Genomic DNA, 18,784 nt, shown 5'->3' on the forward strand with positions numbered 1-18,784 from the left:
GCGAGGTGGCGGATGGAGGGACGCGGGGCACGCCGGTACCTGAAGTCCTCCAGAAGTGCATGCCGGGACCCAGGATTCCGGGAGGCCGACTCCGCCCCCGCCCCATGAATGCCGGGAATTGTGGTCCCCGCGGGACGCGAGTTCCTAGGTGGCCCAAGGGCCCGCGAGGCATGCTGGGACCGCTAGCCCTTCCGGGGCGCTTCAAGATTTCGAGTGCCCGCACCCTGGGCGGATGCCCGAAGACTCCGCCTTCCCAGGAGCCCCTGCGGCCGGGCGCGAAGATGGCGGCGGCGTCCGGAGAGCTCTAAAGCACCCGCGATGGATCCTTCCCCGGCGCTGGGGCCGGAGCGGCTCTTTGACTCTCACCGGTAAGAGCCCTGGCGGAAAGAGGCCGGCTCCCGCGTCCACTCGGCCTCCGGCGCCCGATCACCCCGCCTTTCGCCCCCAGGCTCCCGGGTGACGGCTTCCTGCTCCTCGCGCTGCTGCTCTATGCTCCCGTCGGGTTCTGCCTCCTTGTCCTGCGCCTCTTTCTTGGGATCCACGTCTTCCTGGTCAGCTGCGCTCTACCGGACAGTGTCCTTCGCAGGTAACGACCTGGGGGTCCCGGGAAGGTCTGGGCTGGGCCCGGCCGGAGGCCGTGGAGTCACCACCGCCCGCGTCCCCAGGTTCGTGGTGCGGACCATGTGTGCGGTGCTGGGGCTCGTGGCCCGGCAGGAGAACTCCGGACTCCGGGATCACCGCGTCAGGGTCCTCATTTCCAACCACGTGACACCTTTCGACCATAACATAGTCAACTTGCTCACCAGCTGTAGCACCGTGAGTGGGGGACAAAGCCGAGAGCTCTACGGGGCGGTTCCCTGGGGCCCAGCTGGAGGCTCCCCTTAGCCCGCCCGGGTTTCCCTTGGGGACCACGAAATACTGAGGCTTACCCCTAATCCCGCTTCTGTACCATAGATGTCAGTTTTTCTCACTTCCCAATATTCTTTTCTTGCTTTCTCTCTTCTCGATTCCCAGCCTCTACTCAATAGTCCCCCAAGTTTTGTGTGCTGGTCTCGGGGCTTCATGGAGATGGATGGGCGGGGGGAGTTGGTGGAGTCACTCAAGAGATTCTGTGCTTCCACGAGGCTTCCCCCCACCCCTCTGCTGCTATTCCCTGAGGAAGAGGCCACCAATGGCCGGGAGGGGCTCCTGCGCTTCAGGTGGGTGAGCACAGGTATCGGTCTCCAGCTGGGTAGGTGGTCAGGCTTGGGGGCCCTTGATTTTTCACAATTTTCAGCCCTACTTTCTCCGTCCTAGTTGATATCTTTTCTGTTTGCTCTTAGTTCTTTACCCCTTATATCTCTTTATTCTTTATTTACCTCCTCGTGCAGTTTAACAGTTTTCTGTTCTGAGTCAGGTGCTGACAGGCTGGCTAGAATCCCATCCTACTGTCTCTTCCGTCTTCCAGTTCCTGGCCATTTTCTATTCAGGATGTGGTACAACCTCTTACCCTGCGAGTCCAGAGACCCCTAGTCTCTGTGGTGAGTGTGTGTTGAACAGGGAATCTCTGGGGCTTGGAGGGTAAGTTTCTCACTGCTGGCCTAGGCTTAGACCTCACTTCATGCCCTCCCTCTAGACGGTGTCCGATGCCTCCTGGGTCTCAGAACTGCTGTGGTCACTCTTCGTCCCTTTCACGGTGTATCAAGTAAGGTATTAACTGCCTTTACTTTTTGGTGCCTGGGAGGAACTCACCTCAGGGTCAGGGAAGTTGCCTCTTCCCTGTTCATTTGTAGATCTTTTAGTATCACGGTTCTATAACAGAAGCTATACAAAGTGTTTACTATCTCCCCACTGTGATCACAACTGTTCCATGAATAAGTATCAAAGTGGGGGAGAGGGTGAAAGCCTCTAACCCAGGCACACTCAACATGGTCCTGGAATTTCTTTTTTTTCAGGTGGCTCCCGCCTGTTCATCGCCAGCTTGGAGAGGGGAATGAGGAGTTTGCTGTCCGTGTACAACAGGTGGTAGGGTACACAGGCAGGGTGAGGTGGGTTTTTTCCTTAAGGGTAGGAGGAGGAAGTCTTGAGACCTTGACAGTTCCAACCTTCTAATTCTCCCTAGCTGGTGGCCAAAGAATTAGGCCAGACAGGGACACGACTCACTCCAGCAGACAAAGCAGAGCACATGAAACGACAAAGACACCCCAGGTTGCGCCCTCAGTCAGGTATGTGGTCTCTGTACACAAAGTTTTTTGGGTTTTCTCAGCCTATTGTGATTCCCTTCCTATTCCTGTGCTAGTCAGCTTCTCCTTCCTCCCAGTTCTCCACTCACCATGTTTCGGATTTCTTTTTTGCAGCCCAGTCTTCTTTCCCTCCCTCCCCTGGCCCTTCTCCTGATGTGCAGCTGGCAGCTCTGGCTCAGAGAGTCAAGGAGGTTTTACCCCATGTGCCACTGGGCGTCATCCAGAGAGACCTGGGTATGGGAAAGGGTAGCCTCACACAGGAGACAGGCACAGAGAGGAAAAGTGGGTGGTGAGGGGAGAAGGTGAGCAGGGAAACAGACTCCGTTCTTCTCTCTTCCCTTTTCCCCAGCCAGAACTGGCTGTGTAGACTTGACCATCACTAATCTGCTTGAGGGAGCTGTAGCGTTCATGCCTGAAGATATCACTGAAGGGACCCAGTCCCTTCCCACAGTCTCCGCCCCCAAGGTGAGACAGAGGAAATGGTTAGGTCTAGGACTAGTGCTGGGATGGGCAGTCTGCATACTCCCTATTCTTGATGTCTCTTTTTTGATCCTGAGACCCTAGCACAGTGCCTCTCTTGCAAAGTAGGCATTCGATGCGTGTTTAATGATGATGACTTCGCAAGCCCTCTGACATTGTGATCACCTCAGTTCCCCAGCTCTGGCCCGGTGACCCCTCAGCCCACAGCCCTCACATTTGCCAAGTCCTCTTGGGCCCGGCAGGAGAGCCTACAGGAGCGAAAGCAGGCACTCTATGAATATGCAAGAAGGTGAGGGGCCTAGAGGACAGTGGGTAGGAAGGGGCAGGCTGGAGAAGAGAGCTAATTAAAGGGCTAATAGGGCAAAGCCCATACACCGTCTTCTTCCTATGTCTCACAGGAGATTCAGAGAGAGACAGGCCCAGGAGGCTGACTGAGCACAGGATGGCACCCAGAGCCGCAGGACGGAGACTGGGGGCAGCCCTCACCCCACTTACAACTGGCTGGAAGGGTGGGTGGTAAAAAGGGAGGGATGGGGCTCCCCCCAAAATCACATTAAATTCAGGGTTTTCACTCAAGGTCTCTGTTCCCTCTCTGGGTCTCAAAAACCCACCGAGCAGGTTCCTTTTCCCTTGGATGGGGGGAACAGGGTTGGGAGCCTCCTTGTGGGTTTGTGAGAAGTGGTTGAAATCATGCCTTCGTGTCAAGAGATAAGTGATATCATGGAAGTGTAACTGAACCGAAGACCAGCGGCACCAGTGTTCAGCCCAGCTTTGTTGAAGAAACAGCTGCAAAACTACAAGTCCCAAAATGCCTTTCACTAACAAGCGCTATGTACTTTGTGTGTAGAGTACACATGCTCCTTGGGATGTCTGGAACCTGTTTTCCATAGGCTTCTGGCCGATTAAATAAGGTGGAGCGAATGGCCCCACCCCCAAACCAGTCTTGAGAATTCCTGTTTCAGCCAAGGCCCGTAGTGGAGGGGTGGAGCCGGAATTTACCTTTGTACTTTTCTTGGGTCTGGGTGTGTCTGGGTCCGTGGTGACTGGCTGGATAGGTCTGGACCTGGCTGCCATCCTGACACGTCTCAGAGCTGCAAGCAGGTTTGACTCCAGGATCCGTGTGGCCCTGCTCTCAGGTTCCTGCTGCTTTCCTCGTAGTCTTTATCTTTTTATCCTTTTCCCCTCGGGACCTTTCCATGGGTTACCGTAATTCCTGCTGCCCCAGATGCCCCCTGTGTTAGCCATTGGATTTTTACTACCTGACTACAGGTTAATAGTCCACTTTTGATAGTCCCTTACCTTCAGATTCATGTCTCCACTGTTTCCTGCAGCCAAGAAATGCTGGGAAGGATGGACCCCAGCGCATTACCACCTGAGGGTACAAGTTAGGGATTGAGGGTGGGAAGTTGGTGTCAGTCATTTAATACGAGGCCTTAATCACTGCCCTGCCTTCTGTAGGTACTGCCAGTCAGCTACCATGGCCTCTCAGCTTCTTGGGCTGGCAGAGGAGTCTGGCCCAAGCCCCGGGGAGTCTGAATTGGCTGTGAACCCCTTTGATGGGCTCCCCTTCTCTTCCCGCTACTACAAGCTGCTTGAACAGCGCCGAGCCTTACCCATCTGGGCTGCTCGCTTTATCTTCTTGGAGCAATTGGAGAGTAGCCCCAGTGGAGTGGTGCTGGTGTCTGGAGAGCCTGGTTCTGGCAAGAGCACCCAGGTGGGGGAGATTCTGGGAGTAGACAAAGGGAGGGACCAGAGAACTGGTCCTTCCAAGGGCAAGGTGGGGATTGGGCTGCATGGGGTTATAGGGGAGTGGTCAAAGGGTGACCGGTTAGACTGACCCCAGGGTGGCTGGTGAAGGACCAGGGGACTCCCCACATGAGAATGGCCACAGCTCCCCCTGCACTTCTGACTGAAGTCCTGCATCTCGCTGACTGTCCTTTCCTATTCCTATCCCAGATTCCTCAGTGGTGTGCAGAGTTTGCACTGGCCAGGGGGTTCAAGGAAGGCCGAGTAACTGTCACTCAGCCCTACCCTCTGGCAGCCCTGAGCCTGGCCGTGCGGGTTGCTGATGAGATGGACCTAACCCTGGGTCAAGAGGTTGGATATAGCATTCCCCAGGAGGACTGCACTGGGCCAGACACCCTGCTCAGGTGAGGCCTCTTGCAGGCCTGACCCAAGTCTAATTTCCCTTACCCAATAGAAAACAAGCCCAGTCCTCTGACATCTCACCAAACCCTCCCTCAGCCCAGCTTTAGATCACACATGACACAGGCTGAATTAAGCCCTTAAACCCAGCCAGGGACCTTAGATAGTCCACCCCACCCTCATCATGAGTCTCACTTTCCCAGCTGGAGTATAGCTTGTGAAAAAGTGTCATCATTAAGGTCGTGGGTCTCAATATGGGTTCACAGTCTTTTTCTGACCCCAAATCAGAAAAATCTAAAATCTAGGCCCTATGAGAAGATGTTCCCCTGGACTTCTAGAGATGTTCAGTGTCCACACTGACTCCTCTACCCACTGCCAATGTCAACAGGTTTTGCTGGGACAGGCTGCTTCTACAGGAGGTGGCCTCAACCCGGGGCACTGGAGCCTGGGGTGTGCTGGTCCTGGATGAGGCTCAAGAGCGGTCAGTGGCCTCAGATCTGCTCCAGGGGCTACTGCGAAATGCCAAGCTGGGAAATCTTCCAGGAGACTCCAGAGTGGTTGTGGTTACTGACCCTGCCCTTGAACCTAAGCTCCAAGCCTTCTGGGGCAATCCAACTATCGTGCATGTACCCAGAGGGCCTGGCGCATGTCCCACTCCTGTATACAGGGACATTGTCCCTACTGATCGAGTGGAAGCTGCCTGCCAAGCTGTGCTTGAATTGTGTGCGAAGGAGGCTCCAGGAGATGTGCTAGTATACCTGCCCAGTGAGGAGGTAAAAATGGGCTGCAGAAGGAGGTTCTCATGTATTCCACCTTCCTTTCCTGGGGGAGTTGGAGCAATGCTTGTTCAGAACATTGGAGTTGTAGTATTTACTATGCTGGAATCCTTAGGAAAAACTCAAAGATTTCAGGGTAAAGAGGTCTACCCTTTTTTGAATCCATCTAATGCAGAGACTGTGGCTCAGTCAATTCCTGAAATTATAATAACTTTATGGGAGTATGTGCATTTTTTCAGAGTGAAAAGCCCTAGCTCTCATCAGTTTTTCAAAGGGGTTTGTCACCAAAAAAAGGTGAGAATTGCCATAATGCCCCACCCCTCTCTTCAGGAAATTTTGCAGTGCTGTGAATCCTTGTCCAGAGAGGTGGAGCCCTTGGCTCTCAGAGGGCCTCCACCACGAGTGCTGCCCCTTCACCCAGGACATGGTCCAGCTGTTCAGGCTGCATACGAGGACATAGACTTGGGTGCCCGAAAGGTCGTGGTCACTCACTGGCTGGCTGACTTCTCCTTCTCCCTCCCTTCTATCCGACATGTCATTGACTCAGGACTGGAGCTTCGAAGTGTGAGTGAGAGAGATGGGGGGGATAAGTGGGCTAAAGATAGAAGTGGCCCACTCTGATCTGTCTTGGCCTTGGTTGGGGGGTGGTGACAGGTGTACAATCCTCAGATCCGAGCAGAATCCCAAGTGTTGAGACCAATCAGCAGGTGTCAGGGAGAGGCAAGAAGACTACGGGCAAGAGGAATCCCACCAGGTAAGAGCATTTGGCCTTACTGAGATCAAACAGGAAGAGTCACCACACGCAAACCCTAAGAAATCTACAAGATCTTTCTCAGCTCTTTCTCCCCTCAGGGTCCTGCATCTGCCTATATCCTGAGTCCTTCCTAGAACTAGAGGCACCCCCACTGCCCCCACCCAGGGTATGTGAAGAGAATCTGAGCACCATGGTGTTACTTTTAAAGAGGAGACAGATTGCAGAGCCAGGGGAGTGTCACTTCTTGGACCGCCCTGGTGAGCCCCTGTCCTGCCCAAGTCCTGCCTCCTGACCTCCAGTCTCTGAGACTTCCTGTCCTAGCAGCTCTATTTCCTGTCCTAGCAGCTCTATTTCCTCACCAGCTCCAGAAGCACTGATGCAGGCCCTGGAAGACTTAGACTATCTGGCAGCTCTGGATGATGATGGGAACCTGTCAGACCTGGGAGTCATCCTATCAGAGTTCCCCCTGCCCCCTGAGTTGGCCAAAGCCCTGCTGGCCTCCTGCGAGTTTGACTGTGTGGATGAGATGCTCACCCTTGCCGCCATGCTCACTGGTATTAATCACTCCTCTCTCTGTATCTACATGTGGCTACTTCAGTCCTTCCCAGCCCTTTCAGGTGTTCTGGCCTCCAAAGGCTAGCTCTTTCCCTAAAGAGCCCTTACAGTTCCCCAAAAAACAGCTTTACGCTGTTACCCCTCTCCTGTCCTGATAGCCTTTTCCCAACGCCGGTTCTTGCCTCCAACATGCCCAAATCTCTCCTGTTATTACTAAAGCTCTACAGCCCTCTCCCTCCACCCCTCTACTCCCCTACAGCTCGACAGAATCACCTCTATCCCAGTCTGTCCAGTGTGTTCCCACCCACTCCTTACCAGCCTCGGGCCCGCAACAACACTGACAAATCTCCCAGCTCCGTAGTGACCTCCCCCCACCATTATGCCCACCCTGACCGACTGACCTACCGGACCAATAGACCCAAGGCTGAACCTGCTGAACACTTCTGAGTCCTTATTCTTTATGACCTTCTGACACTTGAAAATGCCAACCACTCCCACCTTGAAACCATCCCCTCCCTAAACCTCTCTGACTCCCTCCTCCAGGTTTTCATCCCACTTCCCTGGCTGTTCTTCTGTTCTCTTCATCTCTCGCCTGGCACTGTGTCCTCCACTCATCCACTGTAAATCAGACCTCTGAGTTCCATCCTTGCCCCTTTTGACTTCTCATTCCTTGAACTTTCTGAGCAAATTCATGCACACCCACCCATAGCCTCAAGTACCATCTTTACACTTAAAATTTCCAAGCCTTGTATCCCTTGCCAATACCATTCTTCTGAATCTTAGATTTATATATCTGATTCCTGATGGACATTATCAGAATTGTCTTCAGGACCCCAGTCCAGAACAGAACTCAAGCACTTGCTTAAACTATTTCCTTACCACCATCACAAAATCATACAATCGTCTCTGCAGCTCCACTACCATCATTCTAGACTGATCTTTCTCCAGGTTCTTTCTTTTATCTCCTAAATGTTTTTTTAATTCATCTGTTTGTTTCCATACTTGCTCTCCATGCCAACGTTAGACCCTCACCACCACTCACCCTGGATTCCTTTAGCCTCCTAACTTGTCAAGTAAGCTTCTTTAAACATTTGGACTCTCTTTCTTCAACAGCTATCCTTTATCTTCTAGACAGAATGTGAACTCCTTGGCACAACACATCCAGCCTTACTACATGCTTGCAGTTCTCCAAACAGGCTATGCTACTAATTTTTGTTCCTTGCCATGTCCACAGTTCAGATTCTCCCTGCCCCTTCTCTACTGAGAAGTAATTCCTAATAAAACTTCAAATATTGGCCCACACACCTGTTGTGCTGATCAAGTTTGCTTATGTCTCCCACCAGACTCTAAGCTACTTGAGGGCAGAGACTATCTTTCATTTATTTATCTTCAAAGTCTAATAAAGTGCAAAGCACCTAGAAGTTATCCATGGCTTTTGAATAAATTTCCCAGAGTGACACTTCCTGCCTTTTCACCCTCTCTTCTGTACTGCTATCATTTCTCATTCCCCAAAATGACCTTCCTCTCTTCTGCTTCCAGCTGCTCCTGGATTTACCCATCCTCCACTCTCTGCAGAAGAAGCTGCCTTGCGTCGGGCCCTGGAACACGCAGATGGCGACCACAGTTCTCTGATTCAGGTGTATGAAGCCTTTATACAGAGTGAGTAACCCACTCTGCATCTTCTTATAAAATCCCAGATTTTCAAAGAGGGGAAATAGTGTGCAACCAGCTGGCAGATCTCTATGCCCAGGAGGAGTCCCTTTGGCTAAGGACTGAGTTCTCTTGGAGGTCTCTCTGTAGCTGCAGCTGTTCCCTTTCCTCTTTTAGGTGGAGCAGAAGAGGCTTGGTGCCAGGCTCGGGGGTTAAACTGGGCAGCACTGTGCCAAGCCCAGAAACTTCGAGGCGAACTCCTAGAACTCATGCAACAAATTGAGCTTCCCTTGTCCCAGCCAGCCTTTGGCTCTGAGCAGAATCGCAGAGACCTTCAGAAAGCACTGGTGTCAGGATACTTCCTTAAGGTTAGGGGAAAGAGTTGGGGTGAAGGTCATAAAAGGAGCAGAAAGCAGAAGGATCAAAAATTGATATGCCACCTCTGAAATTATGGTCCAAGGTGATCCTTCAAAGGATTTTTTTAGAACCAGAAGAAACTTTTCCTTTGAGGTGTTGGGGTGCAGGCCAAATGATAGGGGTTCTAACCTAGAGATGATTCTTTACTTTTAATACTCACACCACCCTTCCTAATTCTTTCTCAGATCCCTTTTTCTCTTTTCTACTATCTTTCTCTTCTCCTTTACTTACTCTTTCACTATATTTTTCAATGAGGTGGCCCGAGACACAGATGGAACTGGAAATTACCTGCTCCTGACACATAAGCATGTGGCCCAGCTCTCCCCGTACTGCTGCTACCGAAGCCGCAGGTCTCCGGCCAGATCTCCGCCCTGGGTGCTTTACCACAGTTTCTCCATTTCCAAAGACAACTGCCTTTCCATTGTTTCTGAGATTCAACCACAGATGTGAGTTCCCTGACACCCCCTCTTAGACTGCCCATTCCTCCTCTTGGGGCTATAATTATAGATGGGGAGTTAGAGAGCCTTGAGGAGAAGAGGATTATCTTAGTGCTTTGTAGTGACAAGTGATTTGAGGGGACAGGTTTTGTGGAAGGGATGGGAAGAAGTTTAAAAATCTGCATTAGGCTCCCTGGGTGGCACAGCGGTTTAGCGCCTGCCTTTGGCCCAGGGCGCGATCCCGGAGACCCGGGATTGAATCCCACGTCGGGCTCCCCGTGCATGGAGCCTGCTTCTCCCTCTGCCTGTGTCTCTGCCTCTCTCTCTCTCTCTCTGTGTGACTATCATAAAAATTTTTAAAAAAATTTAAAAATCTGCATTATAAGAGAGGATGCAGAAATCATCTAACTGTGACTCTCTCTGTCAGGCTGGTAGAGTTGGCCCCTCCCTACTTCCTGAGTAACTTGCCTCCCAGTGAGAGCAGAGACCTCTTGAATGAGCTGAGAGAAGAAATGACAGATTCTTCAATAGAGAGTGAATCACCCTCCACCCAAGAGTTTGGAGATGCCTGTGTCCTGCAGTGACCTGCCTAAGGAATGGAACTGAGCTCATCTCAAGGCATTAGATCCTCCCTCAGGCTAGCACCAAGGCAGCCAGCCAGATTTAGAAGGCCAAAGGTTAGGATCCAATGTAAATCCTGGAACCTGAGTCTCAAGAAATGGTGGACTGAAAATAGAGGAAATTGGATAAGCCACAGGATACATAAGGTTGTACCCTTTCCTTAGCCTTGTTCTATTTATTAGAGAATGACTGATATGCCCCCTAAACCCCCAGCTCATACCAAACCCGACTCTGTGTGCTTCGTTTTGATTTATAAAAGGTCTTTCCCTATGGTGCCAAATTTGAGTTTGGTTCTGCAGCAGCATATACAACATCCAGGAATTAGACATGACACAGTATCTACCAGCTCCTCTAGCAAAACGCTCTTGCCTGGTTCCCATCTGTGGTCGAGCCTTTGCAGTATGACTAACCTAGGTGACACTAACCCAGAAAAATGTGTAGTTTGACTATAGTTGGTCTCTGACCCTGCCCAAAGATCACTTCCCTCTATCTTACTCCCGCCAACGGAGGAGGAAGAATGAGAATGCTATAAGAAATCAGACAAAATCTTCCCTTTTTTCCCCCACATACAACTTAGATCCACTCCTTAAACCTCAAGGCTATTGCAGCCATCCCCAAACTCTCAACTTTCCACCAACAAGCTTCCCAGCAGCCCCTGGCCCACCAGCATGCTGAAGCTTTTCTAATAACCTTGGGGACATCATGCTTTCCTTTCTTTCCAGCTGGGTACTCCTTTCCCTTTTCTTCCTTTAAAATACTAATTTTGGGGGCACCTGGGTGGCTCAGCAGCTGAGTGTCTGCCTTCAGGTCCTGTAGTGATCCCAGGGTCCTGTGGTGGAGTCCCACATCAGGCTGATCCTGAAGACCCAGGATCCAGTCCCATGTCGGGCTCCCTACATGGAGCCTGCTTCTTCCTCTGCCTGTGTCTCTGCCTGTGTGTGTGTGTGTGTGTGTCTCATGAGTAAATAAATAAAATCTTAAAAGAAAAAAAAAAGAAATTGGTGGAAAGAAAGATTTAATCCTTAGAATGCTGCTTTCCTTCTCAGAGTTTCTTTCCTTGGAGAGTCTATCTGTTCTCATCATTCCATCTACACTTTTTTTTTAAAGATTTTATCTATTTATTTATTCATAGAGACACAGAGAGAAAGAAAGGCAGAGACACAGACAGAGGGAAAAGCAGGCTCCATGCCAGGAGCCCCATACGGGACCTGATACGGGATTTGATACGGGACTCCAGGATCACACCCTGGACCAAAGGCAGGCACCAAACCGCTGAGCCACCCAGGGATGCCCTCTATCTCCACTTCTATACAGATGTCAACCAACCTCCCCCGAAAGCACTTTTCCAAAATGTATTCTCTTTAGATCTAGCATTCAGTTTTGCCTGTAGTGATCTTGCCCCGATCTTTCAATTTTCCCTTCATTATCCACAACACCATTGATCTCCTGATCCTCTACATTTCCAACCTTGGAATTATCTTTGATTCTTCTTAAATATTCCTAGTTATTTGCCATATTCTGCTAGCCCTAACTCCATTGGGCCCATTAATTTTATCCACTGTTTCCCCCTTTCCCCTCTCTGTCCCCAGGGGAGACCAGAGCCAGATTAGTGTTCCTAGATTCTCTCTTTCATCAGGCGTATAAATATCCGTCTTGCCTGCCGCCCAAGTGCGTTGTGCGACTCAAGGAGTTAGCGGGTTGAACACACACGTCAACATGAGGTTGAAAGTCAGAAAGGTGTCCTTAGCGATTATTTTACAATTGAAGAAAGAGATGCCCAGTGTGGATAACTCTCTGGTTCCTGTCACAGTCAGACTCTTGCCCTCCAGCACCTCTTCCATTATTCCGCTCTCACTGGTGTCTTCCTTCCGTCCCACGTTTGGTGCAGACCCCGGCAGCGGGAGCTGCCGCCATCCCATCCCAGCACCACCTTTAGCCCGCTCTGTGGGTCCAGAACCCCGGCTCCAACCCACCCTCCGAAGAATCCAGAGTCCTCAGGAGAGCAGCTCCCATTGGCCAGTCCGCCCCCTCCCCTCACCTCATTGGCTACCATACTGCTAGTCCCGCCTCCTCGGCTCCGCAGGTTCCAGCCGCCGTGCGACCGCAGTTTAGTGGGAAATGGCGGGAAAGGCCACGTCTAAAGGCGCGGCGCAACCTCGCAACGCCAGCCTGGGGGCCCGCGGTGGCCGAGAAACCCTCGACGACAGCCTCAAAGCCGGCTCCTCCTCACAAGCGCTACCACGGAACCGCGGCGTGGTCAGCCGCGCGCTCCGTGGTCCTGGGCCCGGCGCTGCGCGTGGCGCCTCGGTCCGCTAAAGAGCTCTCGGCCGGTCGGGCAGCAGCCGCTCACACCACCGAGGCGAGCCCGGACACGGAAGCCACCTTGTTGTCCTCGGCCCAGGGCTGCAGGTTCTGCAGCGCGAAGAGCGACGAGTTGTGCAGGCAGAGCGGGTCTGGGGGCAGCGGCGGCCGCAGAGGCCGCGGTAGCGCATCCTGCTGCAGGTGCAGGAGCAGCCGGCCCGCGCGGTGCCGCTCCGCCTCGCGCTCCTCGGCCGTCTGGCGCCTGGGCGAGCGGAGACTCGGGGTCAGCGAGGCCGGCCCTCGCCCGGCCCTCGCCCGCCCCGCGCCTCGTCGTCCCCCGCCCGGCCCGCCGTTCCTCGCCCGCCCGCCCGCGCCGCGCCGCGCCACCCCTCGACGCCGTCCGCGAACCCTCGCGCGCCCCGAGCCTCACCGCCACTTGGTGCGCCGGTTCTGGAACCAAGTCTTGACTTGAGCGTCGGTCATGCGCAGGGCCTTGGCCAGCGCTGCCCTCTCGGCGGAGGCCAAGTACTTCTGGCGCAGGAAGCGCCGCTCCAGCTCCAGCACCTGCGAGCGGGAGAAGGACGTGCGCGGCTTCTTCCGCTTCGGGGGGGTCCGGTTTTGGTAGGGGTGGCCTATGCGGCGTGTCCCGGAGAAGGGCGAGAGGGCGGCTAAAGGAAGAAAGAACAGGGCAGGGCTTTCAGGGCGGCCCTTTTAGGTGCCCCAAGCTCGGCCCGGCCCCGCATCGGCAAAGGCCTCCCGACAAGAAAGGGCCTCGGAAGATATGGCCCAACCCCTTGGGTGAGGAAGAGACGGCCCCCGGAACTTCACCCTGCCCTACCCGCAATGTGGACAGTAGACTGCAAAGGAGGGCGCGGACCTCGACGGCAGCTCTCTCCCCATTGCCTCTCTCAGCATCAGGACCAAGAGATGCATGTTGGGGGAGCATCCCCTGGGATGATCCCGGCGGGGAGCGTACGGGGAACTTGAGTTGGAGCAGAAGGATCAACATGAGGAAAAGGGGTCAATGTGGGGCAGGACGCTGGAGGGTCGGGCAACCTCACCCGTGAGTCGGTCCTTGGCAAAGCGGCGGCCGCTGTCCATCCAAGGGAAGGTGAGTCCCGCTAGGCCCCCGGCTCCGCCCAAGCCCGAGGGTCCAGGCACCGCTGGCGCGCCTCCCGCGGGAGGCGGCACCGGCATCGGGCGATGCGCCGGGACGCGGATCACGCCGCCGGGGCCCATGCCGGAGCTGCCAGGTAGCGGGGCCAGCGAACCCGCGGGACCGTAGCTTGAGGTTCCGTGAAATCCACCCGAGAACGCCGCACTCTCCCCATGGCCCTGGCCTGGGCGACCCGGGCCTAGGCCGCTCCCGGGGGGTTCCGGGCAGCTCAGGATCTGATCGATGCCAAAGCTGATTGGCTCGTGGTGCGGGAGGTTGTGCGAGGCCAGGACCGCCGGCTCCATGGGTCCGGGACTAAGGAGGACCACTGGAGGTTTGGCGGTTGGGAAGGGCGCCCCAGGCAACTCTGGGAGCCCAGTAGCGGAGCGCTCGGGGCGGCGGCCTCAGGGGCCCGCGGAGCTGGCCGCTGCGGGTCGCCGGGGCCCCCGGGACAGCTTCATCCCTGTGCACGGGGAGTAGCCGCGCCCGTGCCGGCCTCTGCCGGACGTCGGCGCAGGGACTCGCATCCCGGGGGAGCGCGACCGGCGGGGACCCCAGGAGCGCCCTTGCTGTCGCTGAGGCGCAGATGGACGCTGGGCTGCCGGGGCCTCTGCCCGAGTCCGAGGTGGAGAGGGTTGGCCGGCTGGGGATGGGGCAGTGACTGACAGATCAGCACTGGGTGGGCAGTGGGGGGTGGGGGTAGGGCAGGGGCGGGGCCGGACCCGTTAAAGGGAAAGAGACGCCTGTTTGCGCCAAACGCGGGGACGACTGGCGGGCGGGGACGGTGGGGGTAAGGGGGGAGGTGGCAAGGGTGTTAGAAACCGGGCTCCGCACGGGAGGGGCCAGAGCCTGGGCCGCTGCGCGCTGAGTCAGGCGAGATGCGCACAGCAACTCCATCCTCGCCGGCCTCCGCCTTTGGGCTTCCTCGGCCTCACCGGCTTCCTCACAGGTGCCTCCTCCCAGAGCCCCCACTTTTCGCCTCGCGATGGGTCCTGCCTGCCGACTCCCAGATTCGTTGTGGCCCCTGCCTGAGTGTCCTCGAAGACCAAATCTCGTTGTGGCTTCCTGGCTGCGATGGGAAGCGGTTGGGAACGGCGCCGGCGAGCTGGAGGCCCGGGAAGAGGACAGGTGTGGGAAGGGGGTAGCAGGGCGCGTCTGGTGGGCTAGGGCGGGGAACAAACGGCTCTGGGCCGACTCTGGGCCGGCGGTCCTGGTGCACCTCCCGGCCTCTCCCCGGGGTCCCTACCTCCTCCTTCCGGGAACGCCAGTACTTGTATTTCTTAGAATTTTGATTTTCTGAAATCGGTGTGAACGCGGAGCCCTGGCTCAACCCAGACTAAGACTAAGACTAAGGCGGATGAGAGCTCGGGGCTGGCGTTGCGCTCCCCACGGGGGGCCACCAGCGCGGGACTCTGCGCCTCCACTCTACGCCTCGAAAGTCAGTTCTCACACATTTCCCCCCTCAACGGCGGGAGGACAAAATCGCCTCCGGCGACACGTGGGTCCTCAATGAAGCCTCCGGCGGTCTCAGCCGCCTCATTTTCCCGCAGACGCTTCTCACCACCCAAACCCCAGAAACTGTGCCTGGAGTGTGTCAGGGATGGGAGGTGGGGCAAGACTGGAGGCGCTCTATGACCCTGTGACCTCCGGCCGGGGACCCTGGAGCTGGGAGTGTGTGAACTCCGCGTCCTTCGCGGGATGGGACCCGGACCCGGCGGGCCCCTGCGCCTTAGACCCGCCCCCGCCGCCGCCCGGCCCGGTGCAGGCCGCCATAATCGGGTTAGCTGGGTCGGAATTACATTACCTTCCCCGGCCCGCCCCGGCCCCGGGGGGGCCCTGGCGCCTCGGAGCCGGTGAGACTGGGCGCAGGGAGGGGGGTGTTCCTACCATTCTGAGGCGGGTGGGCACGGATGAGCCGCTCAGCCTGTCTTGGACACGTGGTAGCCAAAGGACCCCGCCCTGCTGTGCCAGCCCTCGCCCCTAGACCCCAGCCCACTCTGGTGCTCAGCTCCAGTCTGCCTGATACCCGTGTAAACCGAAATGCCTTCTAAGTCTAGTAGATGGGTCTTCCTGGGAGCACCGGGTCTTCCAGATGAATCTCCAGGATCTCCTGGGAAAGACTCTGCCTCTCCTTCCTCCCCAGCAGATGGGCGGCAGCCCTGCGCCTCGGGCAGGGTGAGGGGTCTTTTCTCTCCAGGGAACTAGGAATGATATTTGGGCATCTGGGCAGGAAGATAAAGAAAAGAAATGGACTCTCCCCACTAAAGGCGCCAGGCCCTCCCTCAGTATTCTCAGAGGCCTCAATCTGAAGAGGGTGAACCATGGAGGAGGGAGGCAGCTGGCATCAATGATATGTGACATCCCCCCCCCAATTTCATGTCCATTTTTCCACTATCCAATTTCTCCAGCCCTTTCCCCACCCTGCTGACAGTCCCTCTGAAAGGGGAGCAGGAGGCCTCCCGCCAATTTGGCAGCTGTGTTGTTATCTTTGGAGGGAAAGTCAGACATTATCACCTCCCCTAGCCCTTCCCAGAAGCCTAAGCACCCTTTCTCAGCAGAGAAAGGTGGGGGTGCTGGGGACATGAAACTTCTGCCGTTCAGGGAAAACCTCCAGAGGCAGTTTGGGCTGGACCCCTGAATGAGAACAGAGAGCCTAGGGAGAGGGCAAAGTAAATAAAGACTCTGAAGGGGACTGGCCTGTGGGTTAGGAATCTGTCAGTTCTTTTCCCCACTCTAGTGAGTGGGCCTCTGAGGAAAGGGTGGGCACTAGTGTGTCTCCAATTGGGCTGAATACGTCCTTCTTAAATGAATCAGTGAGGGAGGAAGAGGCAGCATCATGCAGACCTATATACCTGCTGACTGTTCATCCTGCCTTTTGAGATCAGCATAGATGGCACTGCCACCCAGAGATTGCCCAGCTGACCCTTGGAGGAGAATGGTCACAAACCCAGTAATGTATACACATCTACTGGGGAATCAAAAAAAAAAAATAGTGCCCTACTTCAAGAACAGAGGGTATGGAATTCCGTCAGCCACAGCCCTAGGAATTCCTCTGGTCTCTACCTCTCTGATGCCATACACGTTCCTTTGCATCTGTCTCACCATGTCCTGTGTGCATATGGTCCCCAACTCTTCAACATTTCAGAACTTCAAGCTTGCAGCTTCACAGAAAGAGGCATATTCCCAGCCTGTGCTCCTGTGCTGTCCCTTCCTTCCTGCATTTTGTGCAGTATCTTTCCCACACACAGTCCCCATTCCTCTCATTAGCTTAGTACTTCCTATCCCCAACTGTCTTAGGTCTCTTTTACCTGGATGAAAATCTTTGCCTGACTCTTCAAGAGAGATTATGCTTTTCCTTTCCCTGGTACTCTGCACAACCACTGCCTCTACTTCCTGAATATTTATTCTTTTAATTTTAAAGTAATATCTAGGGACCTCTGGGTGGCTCAGCGGTTAAGCCTCTGCATTCAGCCCAGGGAGTAATCCTGGAGTCCCGGGATCAAGTCCCACATTGGGCTCCCTGCATGGAGCCTGCTTTTCTCTCTGCCTATGTCTCTGCCTCTGTGTGTGTGTGTCTCTCATGAATAAATAAATAAAATCTTTTTTTTTAAAAAAAAAGTAATATCAGGGATCCCTGGGTGGCTCAGCAGTTGAGCGCCTGCTTTTAGCCCAGGGCGTGATTCTGGAGTCCTGGGATTGAGTCCCATGGTCGGGCTCCCTGCATGGAGCCTGCTTCTCCCTCTGCCTGTGTCTCTACCTCTCTCTCTCTCTCTCTCTCTCTCTCTCATTTTCTCTCTGTGTCCCTCATGAATAAATAAATAAAATGTTTTTTTAAAAGTAATATCTACACCCAGTGTGGGGCTCAAACTCACAACCCCAAGATTAAGAGTAGCAGGCTCTACCAACTGAGCCAGCCAGGCGTCCCTCATCATTTATTCTTTTAACCCACTACAACTTGGCTTCACTATACTCTTTTTCAAAGAGCTCCAGTGTCCATTATTGAAGACTTCTATGACATGTTTTGCTTTGTTGATCACCAACTATTTCTTGAACTATCCCTGTTGGTTTCTTTCATAGTCAATGGTTATATTTTTTCTCTACTGACTTTGCTTTTTCCACTGGAGACTGAGCATTCTCAGTGCCCTGACTTTAGCTTTCCCTGTCCGTTCAAGGTTTTAGCCGTTCTAATAGTCCCATCTATTATAGCCACTCAGAAAACTCTGAGACCTCCATCCTTGGCTCTGACACTTGTGTTCCAGAGTCTTCTGTCCTAACCTTCTGGCCAGCTCCACCCACCTTTGCTGCAGTCACCTTAAAGTCCAACACGTTGGAGGACATGCTCCTCTCCCAAGCTCCTCGTTCATTTCCTCCTATGCTTTTCTTTGAAATGTTTCATATGCAGCCCTTTCTTTCCATTTCCACTGATAATACCCAATCTAGGCCAACACTACCACCTACATTCATTTGTTTGTTCATCCAGAAAATTTTGATTGAACATCTACCATGCACTAGGCACTGGAGATAGAGCTGCAGACACAACAGAAAAAAAAAATCCTTGCTATAGAAAGCTTATATTCTAGTGGGGGAGACAGGTAAAACACAAGACAATATATACTAAATAATAACAAATGCTATGAAGGAAAAAAAAAAAAGGTGACCACAGAAGGCCTCCCAGAGTAAAGACCTGGAGGAAGAAAGGAGCCATTTGGATATCTGAGCATTTCAATTGGTGATAATGCAAGTATATCTTGGTGTTATACCGTAACCAATGGTATGGGTTCCAGCATGGCTGGAAAGACTAAGTGACTTGGAGAACCACACAAAACCTTGAAATATTGTAAGGATTTGGGCTTTTATTCTGAAAAGGGAAGCTACTGGAAGGTTAAGGAAAAGATGCCTGATCTTAAAATTTTATGCTTCTTAGGGTAAAACATACAATAAACTGTACGTAATTGGAGTATATAAAAGTGTATGTGTACACGCATGAAGCCATCACAATCAAGATAATAAACACATCCATCAACTCAAAAAACTTTCCTTATATCCTTTTTTATTCATATGGAAACGTGGAAGCAAGGAAAGCAGACAAGAAGCCACTGCAATCAATCATCCAGAGGACAGATGATGGTATCTTGGACCAGGGAGGTAAGCAGTGGCTGTAGTGAGAAGGGGTTGATTAAAAAAAATCACTAACCGGGATCCCTGGGTGGCGCAGCGGTTTGGCGCCTGCCTTTGGCCCAGGGCGCGATCCTGGAGACCCAGGATCGAGT

At 53.7% G+C, this 18,784-nt stretch overlaps 3 protein-coding genes across 8 annotated transcripts; 2 read left to right on the forward strand and 1 right to left on the reverse strand.

The window, feature by feature from the left end:
• Positions 1 to 217: 217 nt before the first annotated feature.
• AUP1 (AUP1 lipid droplet regulating VLDL assembly factor) lies at positions 218 to 3,278 on the forward strand. The gene is given in 13 exon segments (XM_055312227.1): positions 218 to 271; positions 274 to 368; positions 449 to 586; positions 666 to 816; positions 1,015 to 1,199; positions 1,448 to 1,520; positions 1,616 to 1,689; positions 1,935 to 2,001; positions 2,102 to 2,204; positions 2,337 to 2,456; positions 2,572 to 2,687; positions 2,873 to 2,991; positions 3,101 to 3,278. Coding segments are annotated over 13 exon segments (1,317 nt in total). The 5' UTR covers positions 218 to 232; the 3' UTR covers positions 3,138 to 3,278.
• A 148-nt stretch (positions 3,279 to 3,426) lies between these two features.
• DQX1 (DEAQ-box RNA dependent ATPase 1) lies at positions 3,427 to 11,256 on the forward strand. 6 transcript variants are annotated; one of them, XR_008662698.1, is made up of 11 exons: positions 3,427 to 4,416; positions 4,659 to 4,852; positions 5,236 to 6,187; positions 6,278 to 6,377; positions 6,476 to 6,634; positions 6,740 to 6,931; positions 8,472 to 8,591; positions 8,760 to 8,950; positions 9,255 to 9,445; positions 9,864 to 10,203; positions 11,190 to 11,256. XR_008662698.1 is itself a non-coding variant. In XM_055312224.1 (11 exons), exons 1-11 carry the CDS (start codon positions 4,180 to 4,182, stop codon positions 10,018 to 10,020), a joined length of 2,160 nt encoding a protein of 719 aa, XP_055168199.1. In that variant the 5' UTR covers positions 3,427 to 4,179; the 3' UTR covers positions 10,021 to 11,000. The 6 variants fall into 6 exon arrangements, 5 of the variants coding, with proteins under 5 accessions (XP_055168199.1, XP_055168196.1, XP_055168197.1 ...); XM_055312224.1 differs by lacking the exon at positions 11,190 to 11,256 and having other exon boundaries at positions 5,236 to 5,620; positions 5,954 to 6,187; positions 9,864 to 11,000; XM_055312221.1 differs by lacking the exon at positions 11,190 to 11,256 and having other exon boundaries at positions 3,427 to 3,838; positions 4,161 to 4,416; positions 9,864 to 11,000.
• Positions 11,257 to 12,304: 1,048 nt separating this feature from the next.
• On the reverse strand, positions 12,305 to 13,819 carry TLX2 (T cell leukemia homeobox 2). The gene is made up of 3 exons (XM_055312144.1): positions 13,420 to 13,819; positions 12,789 to 13,026; positions 12,305 to 12,620 (listed from the first exon to the last, which is right to left on the reverse strand). The coding sequence occupies exons 1-3, from the start codon at positions 13,817 to 13,819 to the stop codon at positions 12,404 to 12,406; spliced, it is 855 nt and encodes a 284-aa protein (XP_055168119.1). The 3' UTR covers positions 12,305 to 12,403.
• Positions 13,820 to 18,784: the final 4,965 nt, after the last annotated feature.

Source organism: Nyctereutes procyonoides, unplaced genomic scaffold (genome assembly GCF_905146905.1).
Source record: "Nyctereutes procyonoides isolate TBG_1078 unplaced genomic scaffold, NYPRO_anot_genome, whole genome shotgun sequence".
NCBI classification, from domain to species: Eukaryota; Metazoa; Chordata; class Mammalia; order Carnivora; family Canidae; genus Nyctereutes; species Nyctereutes procyonoides.

Coding starts and splice junctions, on each gene's coding strand:
- DQX1 (XM_055312221.1), top strand. CDS start 4,180: ATGGCCTCTCAGCTTCTTGGGCTGGCAGAGGAGTCTGGCCCAAGCCCC. Junction 4,417..4,658: donor GTTCTGGCAAGAGCACCCAG/GTGGGGGAGATT, acceptor TTCCTATCCCAG/ATTCCTCAGTGGTGTGCAGA. Junction 6,188..6,277: donor CAGGACTGGAGCTTCGAAGT/GTGAGTGAGAGA, acceptor GGGTGGTGACAG/GTGTACAATCCTCAGATCCG.
- TLX2 (XM_055312144.1), bottom strand. CDS start 13,819: ATGGAGCCGGCGGTCCTGGCCTCGCACAACCTCCCGCACCACGAGCCA. Junction 13,027..13,419: donor TGCCAAGGACCGACTCACGG/GTGAGGTTGCCC, acceptor TTCTTCCTTTAG/CCGCCCTCTCGCCCTTCTCC. Junction 12,621..12,788: donor AACCGGCGCACCAAGTGGCG/GTGAGGCTCGGG, acceptor CCGCTCGCCCAG/GCGCCAGACGGCCGAGGAGC.